This window comes from Myodes glareolus, chromosome 14, assembly GCF_982192425.1.
Source record: "Myodes glareolus chromosome 14, mMyoGla1.1, whole genome shotgun sequence".
Lineage (NCBI taxonomy): Eukaryota > Metazoa > Chordata > Mammalia > Rodentia > Cricetidae > Myodes > Myodes glareolus.
Window position 1 is genome coordinate 31,234,242 of NC_142039.1, and position 25,273 is coordinate 31,259,514.

Below are 25,273 nucleotides of genomic sequence, written 5' to 3' on the forward strand. Positions count from 1 at the left end.
CACACACACACACACACACACACACACTCCCTACCTTTAAACAGACCATGAATATTTCTATAGAATCTTGTATTTGTAGCTAACCTTTGCTGCTGAATGCCATCACCAGAAGAAAGAATTCATAATTATCTGCTCCATAGATCAAGGAGACACTAGCAGCATTTATTCCTCCCAAAGTCCTGAGACATAATCTAAGGTGATGGCAATCCTTGGAGAGTGGACTCAATTCAAAAGACCAGTGTGCACACAGGAAGTTTAGCGATCTTTTTAACATGTCCATCCTTCCGGCTCCTTCTCCAGCTCCAAGATACATTGAAACTCAACAGCCCCTCTAGCACAGTGAGAAACCAGTTACCCACAAGTTTCTGGGGCAAGCACAACAGGGATGTTACACCTCCAAAGGCCAATTTAGAGATAACTGTCAAGATTTTACCTCCCGATCCTTCCTCAGATAAATCCCAACTCCAAATTTTTCTGTATTTAACCTGACTTAAAAGTTAGCTCAATACAAATACACTTCTCCACGGGGACAGGTGTTAAAGCCAGCAGGGGCAATTCTTCTACATTGCAGCTGCTCAAGGTAACAGTAATGATGAGATAAAAAACAGCTGAACAAACAATCTGACAGACACCCGATCTGACAGACACCCGGGAAGGAGAAGCCCACGGCAGGTTGTATGGGGGAAAGAACTCTCGTTTTCCTAGAAATCTACAAAGTTATGCTTATATTCCTGGCTATGCATATAATTCGGAAAAAGGCTGAAAACATCCACCTGGCCTTATCTATAAAAGACCTTGAGGCTGTGCACAAGCAGCAAAGAAATGCTAAGGTGGAATTATAAACCCCTTGGCAGAATGCTAGAAGCACAACCCAACAGACAGGTGCAGCCTCTCCCCAGACAGATACTTCTGGAAGCCTTGGTCACTTAGCAACTGACCACTAAGTAAATGAACAGGTCTTTAATAGGCCATATAGGGCAAACATAGACTCTACAAAATTAGCTCAGAAAAATCTTGAAGAAAACAGTAGCAATACACATAATAATTAAGTTCAGAGTTGTCACAGTGTATTATTTAAAATGTCCAGCTTCTAACAAAAGTTCTAAGGTATGGAGAGACCACAACCATATATAGGGAATAAAGAAACAGGCAACAGAAATTGACTCTAAGGGAGGCTGGACCCTAAAGAAACACTAATTAACCACTTCAAAAAAGTTCAAGAAAGTAAAGAAAGTCTGTGAAAGAACCAAATAACAGTCAAAGACTTAGCAAGACACCCTGCAGGCCAAGTGTGGGGTCTACAGCTCAGTGGTAGAGAACCTGACAAGTATAATTCAGGTCGTAGGCTCAATCTCCAGTGCTGGCAAAAACAAGACCTTGACAACCATTAAACTGGAGAGGTAAGGTGGTGTTAGCAATAAATTCTACACACATTAGAATAGTGATAAGGAGACCTGTGGACAACTCTATGCCAGAAAAGATGGCATGTTCAATTGTGCAGATGGATTTATCAGTAAACATAATCAAATTCTTCTAAAGAACCGCCTCCAGGATCAGAGGATATCAGTGAAAAGCTGGGAAGGCCCATCAGAGAGGACAAGGCAGAAACGAAACATCCAGTTCTCATAGCAGAGAGGTGGACAAAGGAGGAGCAATCCCTGCTATCCATCATGAAGGCAGCTTTACATTCTATCAAAACACAAGAAAGGCATTACAAGAGATATCTGTACTAAGATTCCCTATGAAGACAGATGCAAAGGTTCTAAACCAATTATCAGCAAAAATTTTTAGCTGTCACAGGAGAAGGAGATCATCTATTGAGACTAAGTAGAGCTGTCCAAGAAATAAAAATCTGGTTTAATGTTCAAATATCAACACTTTACAGAATGTCAAAAGAATAAAAGAGAAAATAAACATTCCTCTTTGTAAGCAGCAAAAACATATATTTAACACTTAACAAGCATTCACAGCAAACTCTCACAACAAACTAGGAGATCTGTTCAGTGTCATGAATGATCTCTATTTAAAAAGAGGTTATCCTTAGCCACTGTGAGTTCCTAACTCCAATGGCTGTTTCATGCCCGTAAGAGTCATTCTGCAGCCACCCCTGTCTTTCACGATGCTCCCAGAGCTGCAGGGACCTCTCATCCAAAACTTCTGTCGGCACTGGGTCTGCATAAGAACAAGCTGGTCAATAGTCAGGTAGGATGGAGCAGGGACCTAGGGGCCCTCTCTGCTGAACTATTTCCTATTTATAGACTCAGAGAAAAGGAGAACTGTATGCAGCTGTGTACCCCCTGATGGACAGCACTAGACTCCAATGGAGAATTCCAATCCAATTCTCACAAAGTTGGCCCTAAGTAGACTAAAGGGATCACAATGCAAGTCATTAAGTTTAGGACAGGAACCGGGGAATGAGAGTATTAATAATGGCAGGGTAAAATAAGAGGGCAAAAGTAATCTGAAAACATTATCTATATTTATGAAATTGCCAAAGTAGCAAAATCAATCAATAAAAAAAGAGAAAAAAAGAAAATTTATGAATCCAGGGGAATATTCCTAGGAGAGAGGGCTGTCTAGAATAGTCAGGGTCCTGAGTTTGGTTTCCAGCATGGGAGAAAAAAAGATTCAAACAAAAACTTACTTATTGTTAATACCATGTCTAACAGAGAAGTGTTAAAATGCGTCCCCTGAGACTGAGCCTGAGTGGGGCAAGAGCTCTCTCCACTCTCTTTTCACATTGTTCTGAATTCCTCACAACACTCAGTCAATCAAAAAGTGAAGCACAACTATTTTAAAGGAAAAAAGTAAGGCTTTGTCTTATTTATATAGAAACAACTCTATAAATTTATAAAATTAAACTGAACTGATACATACGTGCGTGCACACACACACACACACCTCCGATCGGAGGATAGAAAATCAACCTGCATCTCACATTACAAAACATCCTACTAAATACAGTTATATCAAAACTAATTTCACACACAGTAGTACTAAATGATGTAAGACGTAATGCATACATTTTATTCTAAAAAAAAATCACTGAAAGAAACTAACAAGAAAGAGTTATATACCATGTTCATAAATGGGTGAACTATTGTTAAAAGATCAATCTCCCCCAATTGATCTTTAAATCCAATTTGTTGTTTGATCAAAATTAAGCTGACAGGTTGAACATAAGAAACAAATGCCAAGAAGGAAGAGAAATAACAAGCGGTGTACGGGAAGTGAGCCCAGCAGAGATGCTGTACAACAGTGAGCCACCCACTAAGAGATGGAGCTAATCTTTCGGGAGGACCATCCAGGCCACCAGCCTGAAGTGGACACCTAGAGTAGGAGAGGCATTCTTGCCCCCGTTTTCTGTATGCTCCCTGGCTATGAAAACCCATTACACGATTTTGCAACCAATGGGGACAAAGCAAAACCAGTACCGTGGTCCTGATCGGGAGCTTCCAGATGGTAGCCATAGCCCAGTAGTGTGCGAACTGCCTCTCGGAGACTGTCTTTGTTTGACTTCTTGGTTCGGTCATCCAGGAGGGTGTAGGGAACAAGACGAGGGTTTCTTCTGTTCTTCACATCCTGTATCAGGGAGAAGGTTTGCAGTCATCTGAGCCATGCAGCAGTGCTGGGGGTGGAAATCAAGGTTTGGTGCAAGGGAAGCAAGCCATCTGTGAGCTTAGCTACAGCGCCACAGCTAAAGCCTTCATATCTGAGAAAGCACCAACAGGGTCTATTCTACCTTGACTTAGAAGGAACTCTGAGGCGCTTTCTCTCTCTCTCTCTCTCTCTCTCTCTCTCTCTCTCTCTCTCTCTCTCTCTCACACACACACACACACACACACACACACACACACACAAACACATACATACACATGTACACACATACTCACTGTTCAGGTAATCTAAACTTAGAGACAAGCTCTGTAATCTCAGGATTTAGGAAGCTGAGGCATAAGAATTGCAAGTTCAATGACAGGTTTGGCTACACAGTGAGATCTTACCTCAAACACAGAAAAACAAGGCATGCTAAAAGGCTGCACAGGTACAAGGAGTCCTGTTTTATCTCATCTTTTTCCCTTTCCTCCCACAAGTTTATAGTAAATGTCTGACCATTTACTGCTCTCTGAAACCAAATAATATGGTTGTTTGTGGGAACAGTGACATTTCAAAGCTTCCCCTCTCCAAACAAGCATCAGCATCACCTTCCTACCAACACAGCCTTAAGTCCTACGCCTATTCTTCTTATTCTGACATGGTGCTGAGTTCTGCCCTCTAAGCTTCCTGATACAGAACCACAGGAGCCTCATGGAGCAGTCTATGGAGTGGCACACTAGGAGTCTGATGAGTCCCCTGGTTTCTGAGCATGGTTGTGTTTGAGCTCAACTATGAGAGCAAAATAGAGGAAACTAGCAGCCAACGCTCTCCAAGAGCTCACAGTTTCTTCCTGAACCAGATACTGTCAACCAAGAGGAAGGTGAAAACTCAAAGTGTTCATTCGGACAGTAGGCAGCAACACGTGGGGCCAGAAGGTAAAGTCATACACGTGTGTGCACGCGCGTGCACACACACAAACACACAATTTTAAACTAAGCCTAGTTTTTCATCATTCTTTGAAATGGTAAAAGGCTTTCAAAATACATTTTTCAAACCATCTCTTAGCTTAGTTTTTATATGGAAACATAGTCTAAGTCTTGGAGCAATTATCCATGTTCCCCCTGAAAATCTTCTAGTAAGGGCATCCCACCATGAGCTACCAAGAGCTATTGTAAGAAGAAAAGGAAGAACTTCAGCACTGGCATCAGAGGACTTGAACCTAGTCCCGTGTTGTGCACTGACAGCTGGGCAGCATTGGGCAAACTCTTCCACCTAAGGGTCTGAGCCAACTGTTGTGAACTGAAAACGAGACTCTTTCTTCCTTGATAGAAATGCTGTGAGTTCAACACAGCAATCACAAAGCTCTAAGCTTAGTGGCAGCACCTAATATAATAAAAATGATTGAGGAATATGCCAGGTACCAGGCATTGCTGCTATGTTATACAATGAAGTCAGACATATTGTTGATGAGGGAAACAGAAGCACACAGAATTTTGACAGCAATAGAAATTAAGCTGGGATAAAGGGGTGGGGCTAAATTGTGCCTTCACTTTGCTGTGCTGTCCCCACCTCTCCTCAGACTGCCAGCTAGTCCTGGGAGAGCCTCTACATCAGGAAAAAACCCACGGCCACTAATCCTCGACTCTGAAATCTAGAAAACTCCGAAAATTTGTTTTTTCTTTCCCTAAACTAAACAAAAACTCATTTGGTGTGCTGAGCAGAAGCAAGGCTGTCCACAGACTTTACTTAGTCTTGGGGGTGTCATCACGCCAAGATTGTACTGGAGAAGTAATCTGCTGTCTACTGGCCCCTAAGAGTGTACTGTAACACGTAACATAGCATTTTACCACTCTGCAAAACAACGCAGGACAAAATTTTAGATGGAATCCTGATCATCAGAGCTGCAATTCAGGAACTGGATCTACTTTAATTCTACTGTAGTTCGGTCTCTGAGAGTCAAAGTCCCTCCTGAACAGAATCAAGGAAAGGAATGCCTAAAATCATACTACAAACCTTACTCTTGCAATATGATCCACATTGTGCAAGCTAGGGCTTGTAGCTCAGCTAACATCTGTTGTCATATCACACAGAGCTACAGTCAACGAATTTCTTTCTTTAACGGATTTATAATAGATGCATATATGGTTGGCAGTGGAGCATTGCCTACCACAACACACATGTGGAAGTCAGCAGACAAGTTTGTTGAGTTGATTTTCCCCTTCCACCTTTATGTGGGTCGTGAGGGTGCGACTCAGGTTGCTAAGCTGAGAGGCAAGCACTTCATCTACTGAACCTGCTGACCACCTTGGCAGTCCTGAGGTGAAAAGATGCTTTGACTAGAAGGCTAAACAAACTAAGGTGTGGTGATATTTTGTTTGTGCTGTAACAAATAAAGCTTGTCTTAAGATCAGAGTGCAGAGCTGGTCACACTAGTTAACCATGGAGGCCAGGCAGTGGTGGCACACACCTTTAATCCCAGCACTTGGGAGACAGAGGCAAGCGGATCTCTGTGAACTCAAGGGAACCCTGAGCTAGGCAAGGATGAATCTGTCTGAAAGAGAAACAGAACTCACACCTTTGATCCCAGCACTTGGGAAGGAGAGACAGGAGTGATATGGTTGGGCAGAGAGAGGAGACAGGAGCTCAGAGCATTTAGTCTGAGGATTCCTAGAAACAGGATCGCCCCTTGGATCGGAGGATTCAGTAGACGTCAAAGGTCTCTCTAGTAGTTGGATACTCTGCTTCTCTGATCTCTCAGCCTTCACACCCTTAATATTCAACTCAGGTTTTTATTATAAAGACTAATTAGGATTTTACTTCACTAAGATGTCAAGGTGAGCTGTGAAAAGCCTCGACTTCATCTCTTCTGTTGAAAATAACTGTCTGCACTCAGAGACTCCTGGGTACCTGCTGGATGCCGTAAGTCCAGCCCTGCCGGATTCGATCCCGGGCCCACACGTTGTGAGCATTTTCAGCCAACTTGTCCACCATTGCTTCCTGAGAGGGGGTGAGTTTTATAAAGCTCAGATCCATGGGGGCAGGCTTGTATCCACTGGTCAGCTGGTAACTGCAAAGCAAACAGAGAAACTTCAAATCACCCATTTTGTCGAAATCCTGTGACAGTCCTGTCCTGGTTCATCTAATCCCAATCATTCTGTTGAAGACTATGGTGACCAGGCCAAAAGAGCAGTCAGTAAGCTTAAGCCCCTTTTGTGTTAGTTGCTACCTAGGTAGCTGGAAAAGTCATGGGCTCTTTACATTTCTGTGTGGAAGCCAACACAATATATAGAGAAGGAGCTTACCTATCTCTAAAAGGTAGAAAAGACCTACAATTGTGTGTTCCTGATAGTTTGAGGGGGGATGTTGAAAACAAAAATATTGATTATCTAAAATGAACAAGGCTTTCTCCTCATGTATTTTGAGAGAGAGAGAGCATGCACATAAATACCAACAACAGAGGCCAGAGGACCATCAGACCCTCAAATCCCCTGGAGCTGGAGTTGCATATAGTTGTGAGCTACCTAACATAGGTGTTGACAACCAAAAGCCAGGACTTCTGGAAGAGCAATATGCACTCTTAACCACTAAGCCATTTCTCCAATCTTATATTGCTTTTCTTCAACTTTGTGATAAAGTTATATATTTTGTTATATATATATATATATATGCATATATGTGTGTATTCATATGTATGAGATATATATATATATTATATTATATATATTGTGTGTGTACTTATGTGCTCCTGTTTGTGGAGTACAAACATAATGTCAAGTGTCTTCATCGATCTCCATCTTGTTTTTTGAGACAGGGTTTCTCAGTGAACATGGAGCCTACAGATATAGCTAGGCTAGCTGTCCAGTGAGTTCCCAGGGATGCAGTTATCTCTCCACCTTCCCATTGCTGGGATTACATGAACACACCACCATACCCATCTTTGTAGTGGACACTGGGGTTCCTACTCAGGGGCTTCTACCTAATTAGCTATCAGCAAGGGCACAAAGATAATAAAGATCAAAGATCAATCTATAAATCATCAACTAAAGCCAACACTCATGCAAACCATCCTCAAAGAGAAAAAGCTGCCTTCCAGTAAGGAAAGTTAATGGGGGGGGGGGCTTTCCTGGCACATATAACATACTGAAGGGGCACTTTTGATGGATGGAGGGAAGGAGGAATGCCTTCTTAATAAAGTACTGTAGACAAGTTCTGTTCATGTGAAACCAGACAGTCCTGACATTTTAAGTCCTCTCCCTAGATGGACTCTCCCCAAATTGCTTTGACCTGTGAATGATCTCAGTGAGAGCCATAAAGCCCCACATATAATTGATTTTTAAGTTGAGTCATAATTAATTGACATTCATTTTCAAATATGTGTACATGTGTGGAGGAGGCAGGAGATCATCCTTGAATGTCATTCCTCTGGTGCCATGTACCTTATTTTTTGAGACAGAATCTCACTGACCTAGTACTCACCAAGACAACTAGGGTACATAACCAGAAAGCCCCAGGAAGCCACCTGTCGTGGTTGCCCAGGGCCTGAGTTTTCACGTGTGCACCATCATACCCATTTTCTAAAAAATGGATTCCAAGAAAGCAAACTTGGGTTTGCAAGCCAAGCAGTTTACCACCTGAGTCATCACCCAGGACTGTAAACTACAACTCAGTTCACCTGGGATTCTATAGCCCTGGGCAACGAAAGAAAGGAAGCTTTAAATAAATGTGCTTAAATAACCAATGATCTCATTCAAACTAAAGTGTCTACCGCTTCCTGAACCACTTCACATTCACTCCTTTAACTTCAAATCATCTCACACAGTAAAGGTAAATACAGGCATCGTTGAAAGTCATACATTCAACTGGCTGGATTGGAGACTGCCGAAAAAATGAATACGTCACAGGGAGCTGGGCATTACTAAAAGGACTTTTGTATCTGTACTGTGTTTATGTGTGTGTGTATGTGTGTGTGTACATATGTGTGTGTGTATACATATACATATACATATTCTTCTGTTCATGTGTTGCTTTCATTGGTTAATGAATAAATAAACTGCTTTGGGCCTGATAGGGCAGAACTTAGGTTGGTGGAGAAGACAGAACTGAATGCTGGGAGGAAGAAAGCAGAGTCAGAGAAAAGCCATGGATCCTCTGCCTCAGATGGATGCTGGTTAGAATCTCTGGTAAGCCACTGTCATGTGGTGATACACAAAGTAATGGAGATGGGTTAAACTAATATGTAAGAGTTAGCCAATAAGAAGTTACATCTATTGGCCAAGCAGTATTTTAATTATTACAATTTCTGTGTGGTTATTTCAGGTGTAAGCTAGCTGAGCGGCTGGGACAAACAAGCAGCCCCCCCCTCCTCTGCAGCAACACACACACACACACACACACACACACACACACACACATATATACATCCTAAAGAATCTGGGAATCAAATCAGGGACTAGGGATATGGCTCCATAAGTTAAGTGCTTCCTGTGTAAGTGTGAGGATCTAAGTTTATATCTCCCAAACACATGATAAACTGGATACCATAGTACCCATGTCTGCAATCCTAGCACTCCTACAGTAAAGTGAGCAGCAGAGACCAAAGATCTCCAAATGTTCACGGGTCAGCTAACCTTGTGCACACAGTGGCAGATAAAGCTTGACTCAAACAAGGTAGGTGAGGATCTGAACCTGAGCTGTACTTTGACCTCTACGTACATACCACAGCACATGCAAGGCCATAGTCGTATACAGGAACAACCACAAACACACGAGCCAAATCACTAAATCAAACTGGGCATTTTAAAGGAACATATAAAACTATTCTATCTCCTCACACTAATGTTATTTAATAAGGTACACAGTGATCAACCAATGACTCATACAAAGTACCATCTTCCTGGAAAAACCAAGGGCTCAGATATTTCGACAAAAGAAAATTGACGTCAATCTTGAAAGCTTAATAGCTTGAAATAAAGCTTCAAATTGATGTCGGAAAAACTAACAAGAAATAAAGGAATGAGTCCTGTAACGATTCTTGAAAAGCAAAATCCAGTAGCCTTTCAACAACAGGTCCATCTATGCATTATATACTACCTTCCAGAACTCTGTGAAAAAAAAAAATCCTAACAATCATAACCACAGCCATCTCTCCTTTCACATATTTGTTGAACAGTAGCTTTTTACTACATCTACTTCAACATGCCAGCTCCTTGTGCCAATAACTCTACACAATTAACTCATTAAGTATATATACATATGTACATTATATACATAATATATAATTAAGCATGTATATAACTCTAATCCATTTACTTGACAAAGTACCAACAATCTTTTGCAATTACTATCTTTTAGTTTTATTTTGACATGTACATAATCTAATAAAATAAAATAAGAGCTATAGTCTGGGCATTGGTTTTCTTTAAAGTCAAATTTCGTTTTTAAAATCTACATGGAAAAGTAGAGTTAAGTGCTTCCTGTGTAGAAGGAAGTAGAGTGGTGGTGGTGGTGGCGCACGCCTTCAATTCTAGTACTCAGGAGGCAAAGGCAGGTGGATCTCCATGAGTTTGAGGCCAGCCTTGTGTACAAAGTGAGTTCTAGGATAGCTAGGGCTGTTATACAGAAAAGCTCTGTCTTGAAAACCCAGAAGAGAGAGAGAGAGAGAGAGAGAGAGAGAGAGAGAGAGAGAGAGAGAGAGAGAGAGCAAAAGTAAACTAAACCAATTCCATTCTACCTGCATCAAAATCCCTTAAGATGCAAACCAAAGAGAAAGTATTGATATCACTTGGATGAACGGATGGGGTCCCTGGGAAGTGGCAGACAAGTTTTTTATTCCACTCCCACAGGACCCACAGACTTTCTAAATGGTTACTGTAAACTAGCCTAAAAGAGATCAATCAAAGTGTCGTAGCTAAAACATGGCAGAACACCAACACTTAGCAAGCCCTTGTTTTTCCCTGCCCACCCCCACCCTACTTAGTATGAGTTGAGTTCAATGAAGCTGAGAAATCACTGTCGTGAAAGACGTGCAGTAAAGATGAGAAGACAAAGTTCAGGTTAAGTGGGTGTTAGCTGTAAATCTCAATAGGAAATCAGCTCTTCCAGGGCCTTGGAACAAATGGGGACACTTCCAATGACTGCACAGTGGAGATATGAACAGCATGTCCTGCTGGAAGCACATCTAGCAAGGAACACTTGGCTGACATTTTCGTGGAAAGGGTATAGAGAATGCTCAAACAACGCTTTCCAGAAAACAACTAGAGCAGAATTAATTTGAAACAGAAATTAGAATTGGGAATGTCAAGGCATGTATTTCTTCTAATATCTCACTTACTTTTGTTGGTTTTAAAATAAATATTGAATGTGGTGAGGTGCTCACATCTCAGTTCCTTCTACTTGGGATATTTCTTTACTTTCCAGCTGTCTAAGTCAAGGCAATGGATCATTTCAAGAGAGAAGGACCAGTCACTACATAACTTAGAAGACACCATCTTTCCAAAGAGAGTGTAGAAAACCCAATGTAGTGTGTGGAGGTGGAGATAAAGTTTTAAGGGAAAACTGAAAAGGGAAAACAATTCCAGGTAGATTGTGACAATGTCTAAGGACTGTGAATCTGTTTTCATGAGATACACAGAAATCAGGTAAAATTTATCACTTCAAAATATAAACACAGGAGGCTGAGGAAATGGTTCAGTGGGGAAAAGTACTTGCCACACAAGCCTGATGATCCAAATTTGGGTCCTCCAGAACCTGGTGAAAGCCAGGTATAGGAACATAAGCATTTGTAATTCCAGTGTCCCCTACTCGGAGATGAGACATAGAGACAAGGGAGTCTCCAGGGGCTCGTGGATCAGCTAGCCTGGCTTATGTAGTGGCAAAGAGACAAAGTAGAAAGGTTGTTCTCTGATCATGTGTGAACTTACACTGGTGTGGGAAGTCCTTCTGTATATGTGTTGCTTTTATTGGCTAATGAAGAAAAAAGCTGCTTTTGGCCAATGGCTTAACAGAATATAGCCAGGCTGGAAGATATATATATATATATATATATATATATATATATATATATATATATATATATAGAGAGAGAGAGAGAGAGAGAGAGAGAGAGAGAGAGAGAGAGAAGGCAGAGTCAAGGAGACACCATGAAGATGTCAAAGGAGAAAGACGCAAGCCACCATCTGGAACCTTGCTGGTAGGCCACAAGCCTCGTGGTAAAATATAAAATAATAGAAATGGGTTAATTTAAGAGATAAGAGTGAGTGAGAAGTATGCATTAGCTAATAGACCAAGCAATGTTATAAGTTTCTGTGTGGTTATTTCAGGGCTGAGCAGCCAGGAATGAACTAACAGCTTCTGTCAACATTACATCGCACACAAAAAGTGTCCATACGCATAAATACACATAAAGTGTGTGCATATGTGGCGTACATGTGTGCTTGTTTCTACATGCCTTCAGGCGCTACATGTGCATGTACACACGAGGACCTTGCTTATAAGTATGTGAATACCCAAGTATGATGTCCATAATCCTCCTCCATTCCTCTTCCACTTTACTCACTAAGTGAGGCAGGGTCTCCCAATAAGAGCTCACCACCACCAATGCAGCATATCTCCCTAGCTTGTTCAAGAGACCCTGTCTCCACCTTCTGAGGCTGCAAGCTCACCATGCCCACCGGGTATTTTTGTCAATCTCTACTCCTGTCTCCACACTGGAAGGCAAGGACTTGACTCCTGAGCCATCTCCCCGGCCTTGTAAAATTTTGAAATCTAGATTGTATAGCGAAGTACAGAGGCTGTTTGTCTCCTCCAAGGTTTATCCCGGGGTGCTGAAGAAACACACCTACTATCAGATAAGGGCGAGTCACTCAACTTACTTCTTGGGCAGCTTCATTTTCTTCACCTTCTCCTCAGCATGCTCGTCTGCTATACCCACGTGACATCCTAACGCCAGCAAAGTCCTGAGAAACAAGAACAGAGAGGAGCGTGAATAACCACTTTCCTACATCCAAAAACACCCAGCACAAGAGCGTGTGATGGGAGACCTCAACTTCCACCCTGTAAAAGAGCACAAGACTCTGCCTCCAAAGCTAAAGAAGTGTGTATCCATAGATTATTTACTTCCAGGGAAGGGGAAAGACAGTGAACATTGAGATGGCACAAATGCTTAGCATTGAAAAGCTGGACCCTCCCTCAGCCCTTTTCTACATGGTTCATTTTCTCAACAGTGGGTGTTCTCAGGTCTTCTGTGTTGTGCTGGACTGGAGATCTCTGAATATGCAAATCACATACCTATATTTGCACATGTGTGTTAGCTCTATTGTGTTCTACTTTTTACCCTAATGAGTATATGCAGGAGCTATTTCTCTGTAACATGCTATTTTAATATTCTCCCACAACCTTCATGCCATTGTTCTCTCATATAAAGCTGATTCCTTTAAAATTCCCAAGGGATTTATTTATTCTACTTCTGTTTTCACAATTATTTTATGTGTATGAATGATTTGTCTCAATGCATATATGTCCACTGTGTGCAAGTCTGGTGGTTGTGGAGGTCAGAAAAGGACATCAGATTTTCTGGAACTGGAGTTATGGGTGATTTTGAGCCACAATGTGAGTTTTTAGAACTGAACATAGGTCCTCTACAAAAACATTTATTGCTCTTACCTGCTGAATTATCTCTCCAATGCTATTTATTATATTCTTTAAATATTTTACTTATTCATTTGATTTATGTATGTAGATGGATATACATTTGTGTGGTGGCCAGAAAACAATTTGTGAGAGTCAGTTCTCTCCTTTAACTGTATAGGTCCTGGGGATCAAATTTCATTTCTCAGGCTTGGTGGCAAGTGCTTCCAAACGCTGAGCCATTTCATCACTGAAGAGAACTATTCGTTTTTATTAAGGAACTGTCAAAATGTTTAAACCATTTTCTTTTAATAGACTTTTAGGGCTATTTTCGTTCTTCAACTGTTTTAAACAATACTATACTGAATTACCAAATACACCTACTACATACTAGAACAAAACATGGCCTAATAGCCATCTATATATCTAGATATTCACATATATGGATGTCTGTCCATATATTTTTTATCTAGCCATCTAGATCTAATTGCATGGATGGATGGGTGAATGGAAAAACATTATTGATAAAATAAAGAATTTACCTATTAAAACAAGGCTAACCAACAATAGAAGAATAGAAAATTGTCCCATAGAGTGAATCCAAGTTGTATTTATTCAGTAACAGTGACTTGGGGCAGAAAGTATGTTAACTCTTGTCCTTTATTCAATCCCTTATCCATTCAGTAAGTATTTGTTAAATGTTGAAGTGCTGAGTCCTGGGTAACACACAGTAGGAACTTCTGATCCAGGTCTTGGGATCAGTGAGACATGCAGAGGGCTATGACATTATCAACTGAGGAAGCCAAAGCCAGCTCTGAAATAATTAAAGGATGACAATAATGTTTGGATTTATCTTAAATTCAGGTAATTAAGCCTGTGCGTACATGCCCTCTAAGAAATCTGATTATACCATAACTCCTAAACTGGTATATATGTGTGTAGTGTGTGTGTCCTATGTGAATTTTAAAAGCTCTAATGCTCCTAGTAAGGAAAACTGGTCCCTCAAAATTACACTTTACAAAGGTAGGGACTGTGAATTTATGCTGACAACTTATGTTGTCATATGGATAATGATACTAAAGGCCTGGCCTGTAGAAAATTCAGTTGGTGTCTGTCACCTTCTTATGGGCTTTTTGTTCAGTTTTATTTTGTTTTAATGATGGGTATGTGTATGGGCTTTCCACATGAGTGCAGTGGCTGGAGTTGGACCCACAGGGAGTGTGGATTCTCTGAAAGAGCAATATGCACACTTAATCACTGTGCCCTCTCTCTAGCCCTTCCCTGTGGGCTCTAACAAGAGTCAGAGGCTTCTACAGACTGTAGTGTCACCTTCTCAGTACAGATTCAAGCAGCCTTTTAATCCTGTTCCCAGAAAACACTTCCTAGAGGAAGTATGGCTTCATCTCACACAGAGAGTGACCATTATAGGCAGGGCTTGAACAAAGACACAGGGCAGTGGGAATCCACCAAGTCACTGCTGTGGATAAGGCCTTTTGCAAGAAAGCTTTATAGAACTCCCGCAGTGAGCAGAGAGTGCGAACAAGAAGGCTCTCCCAAATAATTACAGTAAAGCCAGAAAAGGTTCGAACTAAGGGCAAGTTACACTTTTAATAAGCACTTTTGAGATCTAACTAATAATAACTAATACTCAAAAGTGAGGCTCTATTGCATAAAGGGTTGGCTAAGCAAGGAAATGCTTCAGGCTGCAGACAACACAGATGTCTATAGGAGCCGAGGTCTGTAGATAGGTGTGGTGGGGAGAGCAGAGCTGATGGAGAAGAGGGACATTTGCAGGTTACAGGTAGAAAGAAACCTGAGCGCAAGCTTGGCATCTACTCTAAGCACAGTAAAAGTCTCTTGCTTATTGTGTCTCGTTAGTTTTGTATGTTAACTCCAGTAATTCCCCGTATGAAGTCATCGGGTCACTCTTCCAGATCATCCCCTGAAGGTGTTCTTTGATTGAGGGTAACATTTAAATAGATTGGCTTTGTGCTATGTGAAACCCCAAGAAAACACTGGCCATCCTCAAGCCAAGAGCTGTGTTTCAGAAGAATCCCCTGGACTCTGAGCATTGCTATGGGTCCTGTAGACTAGCCCATTACAATTACATATGCTACCCAATCCAGTATGTATCTCTTGGTCTGTGTCTTTTTCTCACTGTTTCTGTATATGACTATATCTGTGCCTCTTCTGTCCATCTCTGTGTGTATCTGTCTGTGTGTTTGTCTGTCTCTCTGTCTATCTCTGTCTCTATATAAGTGTATGTATGTGTCTATCCATCTTCTTCTGTCTGTGTGTGTGTCGTTCAGCGTGTCTTTGTCTCTTCTCTCTCTCCCCAACGCCACAGTGTGTGTGTGTGTGTGTGTGTGTGTGTGTGTGTGCGTGCATTTGTATCCCAAGAACCTGGTATGCTTGACAGTGTAAATGTGTGTAGGAGCAGTGAGGCTTTATCCTCTCTAATCTTACTTTTAAAGAAGCAGGTAAAATCAGTGAACCAGAAGCCATATGCATGCACACTACTTAGCTGTGAGAAACAAAAAGGAAATGTTCAGAATGGAGTCATGAGCAGAATCATTAGCATTCCCTTCAGGGAAACACACAACGCACGGGCGTCTACGGATTCATCAACCCAGTCACCAGGAGCGCTTAGAAGGAAGATGCGATTATACACAGCAGTCAAAGCGTTAGCACACTCCATGCAAATCGGACATTTCTACACTCAGTGGGCCTTGCTGCCAATTGTTCCAGCGACAAGGAATGCACTGCAAATTTAAGTAAATTGTTTTGCAAAATATGGGGAAATAAAAGCCGCCATGAATTACGGAACAAAATGTATGAATGTTATGTCACGACTACAAACAAAAGCTAGAGTTCCAGAGTGTCAGAGCTGGTCATGGTGACACGAACTAAGCTCCTTAGCCCAACCATCTTGGTCATTGTCTGCCTTCAGGAGGTCCCATTGACCCTATCTAGGAACTAACCAGCTGACCCTGTATTCATTCCTAATGTGTTTTTCTTCATGACATTAAACTTCATCAGCCATATGTGGGATGCTCCTGAGCCCAAAGCCTAGAATCTGAAACAACATTTGGGTTGTATATTCTGAGTCTGGGGTGACGTGGCTTCAGTATGAATTATTCCTTGCTTTTTACAAACAGGAAACAAAGGAAAGAAACAAACACAAAAGTGTATAAGGGACTAATTTGATCAGAGCCATTTCTGTAAGACACTAAGGATGGATACGGTGGTAGGCAGGGGCTATAGGGGCTGGAGACATGGCTAAGCAGTTAAGAATACTTGCTGCTCTTCCAAAGGACCCAAATTCTGTCTCTAGGACCATGTTAGGTATCCCACCACTACCTATAACCCCAATTCCAAGGGATCTGACACCTCTTCTAGCCTCCACAAGTGTATACACACATACACATACACACACACACACACACACACACACCACAAATAACAATAAAAGTTACAGGATTTAAAGTAACATTTTAAAATAAAATCTGAAAACACAATTCTTTACTTATTCCATCCCAATCGCATTGTTTATTCAGAGAAAAACAGAGAATTTTTTTTATTCAGAGAATTATTCAGAGAAATTATTCAGAGAAAAATTATTTAGAGAAATGTCCACCAGTTGAGTCAACAAAAAATAAAGATATTCTAGGGGGTGGAGAGATGGTACTGAGTCAGGGCTTGCTCTGCAAGTATGAGGACTTCAGCTGGACACCCAGAACCCTCATGCAGAGACCCATGCAGCAGGACATGTCCATAAACCCAGAACTAAAGAGACACAGAAGAGAGAGGATCCCTGGGACTTGCTGACCAGCCGGATTAGTCGAATTGGTGAGCTCCAGGTTCAGTGAGAGGCCCTGTCTCAGAAAATAAGGTGGCAAGCACTCCAGAAAGGCACTGGTGTCAAACTTGCTTATGAGTGCCTGTGTGTACACATTTGCACACATATACACACAAGCATATACAGATTACACACACGTACAACATATACTGTATAGTATGCATGCACACACACAGAGAAATGTACACCTATCACATATACTATATAGTATGCATGCACACACACAGAGAAATGTACACACAAATACCACATATACTGTATAGCTGCCTGTATGAGATGGTATAAATTAGCTGTCAGCAGTCATTCTCAAACCATGCTGCGCAGGAAAATGGCCTCCCAGGTTTTCCCCCAAAAGAGTATGCTGTTGTTAAGTAAGTTTAGCAAACAAAAGAACTTGACTCCACCCACTTTTAGCAATCAACGGTCCCAGTTACATACAGAGCCCATCATCAAAATGAAAACCTGGTTAACTCTTGTGAGTAACTCCTGTAAAAATACTAAATCAGTGCTCATCAAGATAACTGTGGTGAAGGGCTAACTTCCTCTTCGTTTCTAGTCATCAGTCTGATATTCTAATAAAGTACAATAAAATTGTTAGATAAAATTAAAACATTTAAATCAAGATATAGAATATATGGGCCTATATTTTAAAGTTATTAAATATATGGGCATTTCTCCTTTAAATCGGCATGAATATTTCTAATCACTTAATTTTCATATCTAAAATCAGCAAGATCAGTGACAGTTTGCGACCAGCCCAGTCCATGGTGCACACTCCAAGCAGTGAGTGTTGTTGGGTTCTAGAACTCTTGCAATTCTTACTGATGTACATCAAGAATATATAAACACACGAGGGGACCAACATATTTCACAGACGATTCAGTAGGAATCGTGGAGCCAGAGTGGGACCAGAACCGACTCAGATTAAGACCCATAGGTTGGTGTGGACTTCCACAGTTCCTAGCTGTTGACGCTGGGGACCCAGGGAAGGACAGTGGCTTGGGAGTTAGGCTCACAGGCGTAGGGAATTCTCCAGCCTCCAGCCCATATCACAGACCTAATCAGGATGCCAGAGCCGACTAACACAGTACTTGACTCACTGAGGAAGACTAGGGAGAGAGCCTCTGGTTGGACATATCCACCCCACAGAGGATGAGAACACCTCTACCCAACTGAGACTTGTCATCTTAGGAACATTCTAAATGCCCCCATTGAAAGAAGAAACATAAATCTGAAGATAGACAGACAGGCAGATGACAGATAGATGGATGGATAGATGGATCGATGGATGGATGGATGGATGGATGGATGGATAGATAGATAGATAGATAGATAGATAGATAGATAGATAGATAGATAGATGATAGATAAAATAAATAAGAAAGATTCAACCAACAAAAAACTCCAGAGCCATGTACCAGCAAAGAAACAAAATCAACTCGAAGTCAAATTCCCAACAAATATTGATCCAATCCACCTATACTTCACTGAACTTTCTAACAGTAGAAAGAACTTCCCAGCATAATTAAAGTAAAAATGTCAATATCTGGCTACTTGAACTTAATAAAGTATAAAGGCACTCACTTGAGAGTTTCAAGTGACATCTGCAAATTGTAGTTGCGTTCCTGTTCCGGCAGTTTGCTGAACTCCACCAGACATGGATGCTGTCTCTTGTTGTCATCTCTAACCTGAAACAAGATGGGAAATCAGCATAGAGGAGCCTCCAGAGTTAAACACAATTGTGAGGGGAATAGCTGGGAAGATGGAACCTCTGAAAGCTTCCCCTGGGAAGCTTCTGAAATCTTCAAATGTCCACTGCAAAGGCCGGCATGGTCTGCACTCCCGACTCCCCTATTGTTACATAGTTGAGAAGGAGAGCTTAGCTCTCAATTCCCACATGCTTCTGCCAGTCTGTCTCCTGAGGTCCACGAGCAAGCTCACTTGGTTCCTTCCAGAATCTGTGCTGCGGGAGCACCTTCTGTTCTTTCAGCCAATAGTACGAGCCCACTGTGCTGCGCCTTCCACTCCTTCAGCCAATAGCCGCTGAAATACCAGCCCACTGGGGCGTGGTCTAATTCTCTTTAAAAAACTGCGGCAAGCCACGGCTCACCCTCTTGGTTCCTGCACTTGGTTCCGGCTCCTGCTCCAGCGACTAGACTCCTTTCCTGACGGTTGGTGTTTTGCAAGTTTTACCCCTAAAATAAATACCCCTTTAAATCCTAACTGGTGTGGGATTGTTTCGCGCATTAAATCTGCTCAAATCTCCTTTTTTTTCCATGAAGTTTACCCCATCTGCCTTCAAAATATAGTAATCTGCCCAGTGACCCTGCTGTCTATTTCTTTTCATTGTACATAACATTATTTGGTAATGAGATCATTCAGGGGGAATGGGTTTATTTGGTATCTCAGATTGGCCTTGAACTCACTGGGTAGCCCAGGCAGGCCCTAAACTCAGGATCTTCCTGCCTTAGTCTCCTGCATGCTGGAATGGTAGGCCTGCAACATCATGCCCAGAAGACTAGGTTTTTATTTGATTTATTGCCTATCTTCTTTTCACTAGAAGTTCAAAACAATGGGAATTCTAGGCCTTTGATAATAGCCAAGCCCCTGACACACACCATTAGAATATGAATGAAGTCAGAAAAGATATGGCGATGACATCAGCTTTACTCTGCAGTACTCTGTCCGTCTAGATTCATCTGCTCAGGGGTATGAATAAGCAACATGACTGACACACATGAACTCCAAGGTAGTTTTGGTTGCTCATCTCAGTCTTCATAATCACCTTCTGAGATCACAAATGAACCCATGATCTTAACAGGTTGATTAGCACAATAAAGGTTTCCTTCACAGTAATCTTTGCCAGTGTTTCTTGGTGTCCACTGCGGACTGGGTACAGAATTTTATCAATCTTTCTATAACTCCCCAGATCCAAAAGATTTCATGGATGCTCAGGTCCATTCTCTGAGATGACAATGTCTGTACATAGAACCTATGAAATGCCTCCTCACCTCCATGCACACATGTTTTAAGTCATCTCTAAATGATTTCCAACACCTGAAGAATGGATAGTATTGTGTCAACAGCTGTCACACAATCAAGCTTAGGAATAACGACAAGAAGAAGTCTAACTGTTGTCGGCTGTTTTCTGATTTTTTTTTTTACCTACATGCAATTGGATCCATGAATGGAGAACCCAGTGATAAGAGCCAAGAGGCAAGTGCATTAGTGGTCACACTATATTCAAGATTATAGGAAGGAATTCATGAAGATGTTCTCTATTCTTAACTTAATAATTAAAATTTTGTAATCTTTGTAAGGTCCTAAATCACACAGGCATTCCTGCCCTGGTAGCCCCTTGACAACAGTCCATCAGTTGTGAAGGAATAAGTTACTCCATGGGAATAATTACCACGTTCTACATATGCCACTGAAAAAGTATGCAAACATGAGCAAATTTTTCTTTAGAGACAAATTGAAAATTATGACTTTATTCCTTTTTCTTTGGATCATTAGAAATAAATAGGAAATACAAATGAAACAGAGTTACAAAATTGAACTGAAGACTCCAGTTTCTAAGTCCTAAATTCTGATGATGAAAGCAAGAATGAATGACTCTAGACATAGTCCCCTGTTTATGTAATTTCCATGTAATTCTCCACCCTATTCCAGAGAAGAGCCAGAACTGCCATGTCTCCAAGGTGAACAGAAAGAATCAGAGCCCTGCCTCATCCCTTCCTTCTCTTTCCATATCCAACACCTGACTTTGGAAACACCCCTGCAATGTCTCATCAAGCCCACGCACCAGGGTATCAGAAAGACATCTCTCTTCCAACATCTGGTTTACTCTTTCTGTTACTGCCATATTAGTCCCATGCTTTTCATACCATCAAAGTTCTCTGGGCCCGAGCAGAAAAAAAAATTAAGCATGTCACCTTTCACCACATTAGCTCCCAATAGAATAAATTCACACTGGGACCAAACTCTTTGTCAAATGCCTTCTGTCCACATCTTCTTCCTCTGTACCATGAAGACTTGGGTTTCTACTTTATAACCACACTATGCCACTGACAGATCACTAGAAATGTCCCATTTCTTCTTCTATGTCCTTAGACACATGCTGAGTTTCTACCTATACTACAATCCTGATCTCTGCTTGCCAAATTATCCTTTATGCCTCTAAAGTTTGTGTTCACCTGGAAGCTTTCCTTGGTTTCTACAAAAAGATGTATACATTTCTTTTTACTCTGAGGTTGTTTGTCTATCACTCAAGTAAAGACAAAGTCCCTAAAAGTCAAACACGGAGTCAGACCTAGCAGTTCAGGTCTGTCATCTCAGCAACTCACGAAACTAAGGCAGGGAGATTTCACGTTCAAGGTCTGCATGGGCTATAGAGTGAACTCAAGAGCAGCTTGGTCAATTTATTGAGACCTAATTTCAAAGTAGAAAGTAAAAGAGGACTGGGGAGGGAGGGATGCATCTTAGCAGGGGAACACTCTGTACCTTTAGTTCCCTTTAGTACCTGGGAACTCCAAGGGCTTTGCAAATAGCAGGAAAAGCCTATGTGATATTAAATGGAATAAGATTTAACCAAAGTGTAATGAGAATTATTTTACTCTGTTGTTAAACAAACAAACAACAAAACAAAACAAAACAAAACAAAAAACCCACATAACTAAGACTTGCTGGAAAACGTATCTTTGAGTCCACCTTATGACCTTGTAACAAACCATCTGTGTAAGCACAGGTCCAGGAAAGCTGCTGCTATATGGGAATTTGTTCTGTCTTTTGCACGAGCTCTTTTAGTCTTCCAAGCCTATAACCATCCTTGTCTCACACTGAAACTTTTGATGAATTATGTCCATAAGTTGATACGATGATAACCTCTCTCCCTGGTGACTTTAGCCAAAGGTTCAATTTTACATTCAGCACTTATCTACTTCCTTGGTTTTTAAGCGTCAATGCAGCCACACAAGCTGGGTGACTCACATCTGTAAGTCCAGCAGAGGCAGGAAGATGGTCACGGTCACAGTACCAGCGTAAGCCACAGAGCAAATTCCAAGCATCTCACAAAAAGTAAAAGCAAGCAAAGAACAAAAAAAGCCAAAGAATGACACCCAGAGGAAGGTATTCAGTATTTGCTGTAGCATGAGCACAGGGTACCGGGTGGGACAGAAACCCCAACAAGCAGGCCCTCATGTTACAATTTGCCAGTTTGAGCAAGGGTGGAACATCATTTAGTGAAGGATGGAATCTTTATTTACTGCTGAGTTCCAGAAGTCATACAGTGAAAGAGCATCTAAGAGTCTCAGACTCTACCAACTAAGCTAGCCCAGTATGCTGCAGAGCTGTCCAAGAGACTCCCCAAACATATAGCCTATTGCTGTTGTCCTCGGTTGACCCCCAGAGGTATAAAACAAGTCTATTGCTGAAGATACCATGACTTCAGAAACAGGGTCCAGAGATTCCTGAGCTAAAATGGACCTGAATGACTCCTCCCTGAGGACTAGCTTTCATGTACCAGAAGGCACCATGAAAATTCCCAAAGTAGGGAGACCACCAACAATCCTACTCAGCTATGACACCTATAAACCAAATCAACAACCAGCACGGTAAGATAATCCTATGGGTACAGTAATGACACAATACATTGGTAGTAACCAACAACTTAAGATCTGTCCAAAAGAGTGAAAGCATACCTGGTACTAGAAACCTTGTTAATTACTCAGTTAGGAAAGTCATGGATATTGAAGGAAAACCTACAACTACTACTTTACTAAGCCAGCATAATCCCTAATATCATCACTCTAAAGATTTGTCCTTATACCCACAAATAAATGTAGTCTTCACCCTTCATCAAGGGTACTTTTCCTTGCAACAGATAGAGACCACTATCAAAAACTACAATCAAACAAAGTGCAGACTTGGGGAGAACAGTCCTAACGAACACATCTCTAAAACGCTTGGCACCGAAGGCACAGGGAACATTACAGAATAAGGGGCAGAAAGACTATAAGAGTCAGATCAGGGAGTTTGATGTGAGATTATATACCTCCTAGTAATGTCAGAAGCTACACCCAAAAAGTCTACTAACATGATTGCTCAAACATGAGTTGAACAAGGAAAATACCAATAGACATGCCAAAGTGTATGCAAGAAAGTCTATGAGGACTCAACCCTACACAAAGATTTATAAGCAGCTAAGGAATACTGAGGTCACGAGAAATAATCTCCTCCAGGGAAGAGAACACCAGTCATTTACCAATACCAAATGATTAGTTAGTCTTGAAAACATACATACAAGTAACATTATATAGACTGCACAGTTTATATTTAGGAATATATATACATACATGTGTGTAATATATATGTGTGCATCTACACATATTTATTACACACATACATACATATGTAACAAAATTTAATGGGAAAAAGCCCACAAATTTGAAAGAGAGCTAGGAGAGGTATATGAGAGTGTTTGGAGAAACACTCTTCAAATCATGGAGCCAACTGTGAACATCTACCCATGAGTCTCTGCTACTATCTGTCTGGGATATAAGGAGAATATCAGGGAAAAATAAAATTAACTTATTTATTTTCATTCCAATTTCATCTTCTGCTTTTGCTGTTTTCAAATTTAGAAATAAAGGCTAATTATCTAGATTTAACTTGGATTTTAAAGTACAACTTTCAGTTCAATCACTAGTACCTTTCATGTCAGGAAGTCTACCACTATTGCCATGCCCTTTGGGTTTTAAAAAGATGTGCAGAACTAAGATGCCTCCAAAAATCAATTCTATTGATTCATGTCATACCACAGCAGGTTGAACGAGAAAATGCTATCTTTCCAAATGATTTAAGAACAGAATCTGAGAATAAATTTCAAAATCATATACCGGACCATACTGCCAGCCAAGCTCAATTTTATTCATCACCCAGAGCTCATGGATATTCTCTGCCAGTTTTTCTCTTATCCTTTCCAGGTGAGGAGGCAACACAATCTGGAAAAGGGGGAGAGAAAAGGTTAATCAGGAACAGATACTAGAGATGCTGAAAGGTGCTGCACCACGTAGCCTTGCTGGGAGCCAAAAGACATGCATGTATCTCCTAGGCCATTAAAATACAATAAAATAATTGAGTTCTGAATCAGATATTTCATGGTGTTTGCTAGAGAAATGTTGGTGTGTGTGTGTGTGTGTGTGTGTGTGTGTGTGTGTGTGTGTGTGTGTGGTGTGTGTGTACATTAGCACTGCAAGTAAATGAATGGACAAAGAGAACAGCATAAAGTATAATAAGGTAGAAAAGAAGAATTATTAGATACTGATTTATTGATTCATTTAGTGGTTTACCTGAAGCACTGCTAGCACTGCCTATTTGATAAGCATGGCTTTACTTGCTATTGGAACAGAATGACCTTGAAAAAGAACTGAATCCATGGGTCGTTGCCCTTAACAACCTGCCGATTGACACACACACATGCTTCTGTAAAATCTTGCACCTTGTGATTTTAGAGTACAAAATGAAAATACAAACCAGACCCAGCCCTGAAGTCTTTCAGGAGCTGTCCTGGCTTCAGTCCACTGGTGATATCACCCCTTTTCCACTCTCATTGGTGTTGGGGTGCTTATTCCAGAAAGATTCCCAAGAGCACTGGTGGAGACAACTGAGAGGTGCTAAGCAGACATAGACTAATACTAAGTGCACATAAGTCAGAAAGAAGAATCACCCAGCACTCGAGGCTGCCCAGTCAGTACCCACAGGCTTAGTGCAAGGCAAGTCAGGAGGCTGCAGATAATCCATGATCCTGGGCATCTGACAAAGTGATTGGTTTACCATGAGAGCTCTGATGTACCCTTTCAGGGTTTCCTCAAGTTACACTTCAAGGAACAGGGCAGGTTGTACTTTACACTTTCCTATTGGAGAAAGTGTTTAGGGACCTCTTGAAAAGGACCACAAGGTGGTTTACCAAAGGAGGATATGATGGTTAAATGACTGATGAAAAGCTGAAGGTTCTGGAACCTAATATTAAGTCAACTTTGGACTTTAGAAATGGCTTCCATGTTCCAAACTAATAAACAAGCTGAATGATCTAATCAACATCACTGGAGTTATCAGATCCTTCAAATAGAGCATCATTTAATTCACTCCCAACCTCAGGATCCTGCTATATCTATGAGACAAAAAATCCTTTAT

General features: G+C 41.2%; 1 protein-coding gene across 1 annotated transcript in view; it reads right to left on the minus strand.

The window, feature by feature from the left end:
- Ryr2 (ryanodine receptor 2) overlaps positions 1-25,273 on the minus strand; it is a 569,025-nt gene that overhangs the window by 214,792 nt on the left and 328,960 nt on the right. The window contains exons 23-27 of the mRNA XM_087896432.1: positions 23,977-24,081; positions 18,665-18,768; positions 12,468-12,551; positions 6,505-6,664; positions 3,435-3,582 (exon numbers count right to left, since the gene is read on the minus strand). Coding sequence (XP_087752558.1) covers positions 3,435-3,582; positions 6,505-6,664; positions 12,468-12,551; positions 18,665-18,768; positions 23,977-24,081 — 601 coding nt within the window. The remainder of the gene's footprint in view (positions 1-3,434; positions 3,583-6,504; positions 6,665-12,467; positions 12,552-18,664; positions 18,769-23,976; positions 24,082-25,273) is intronic.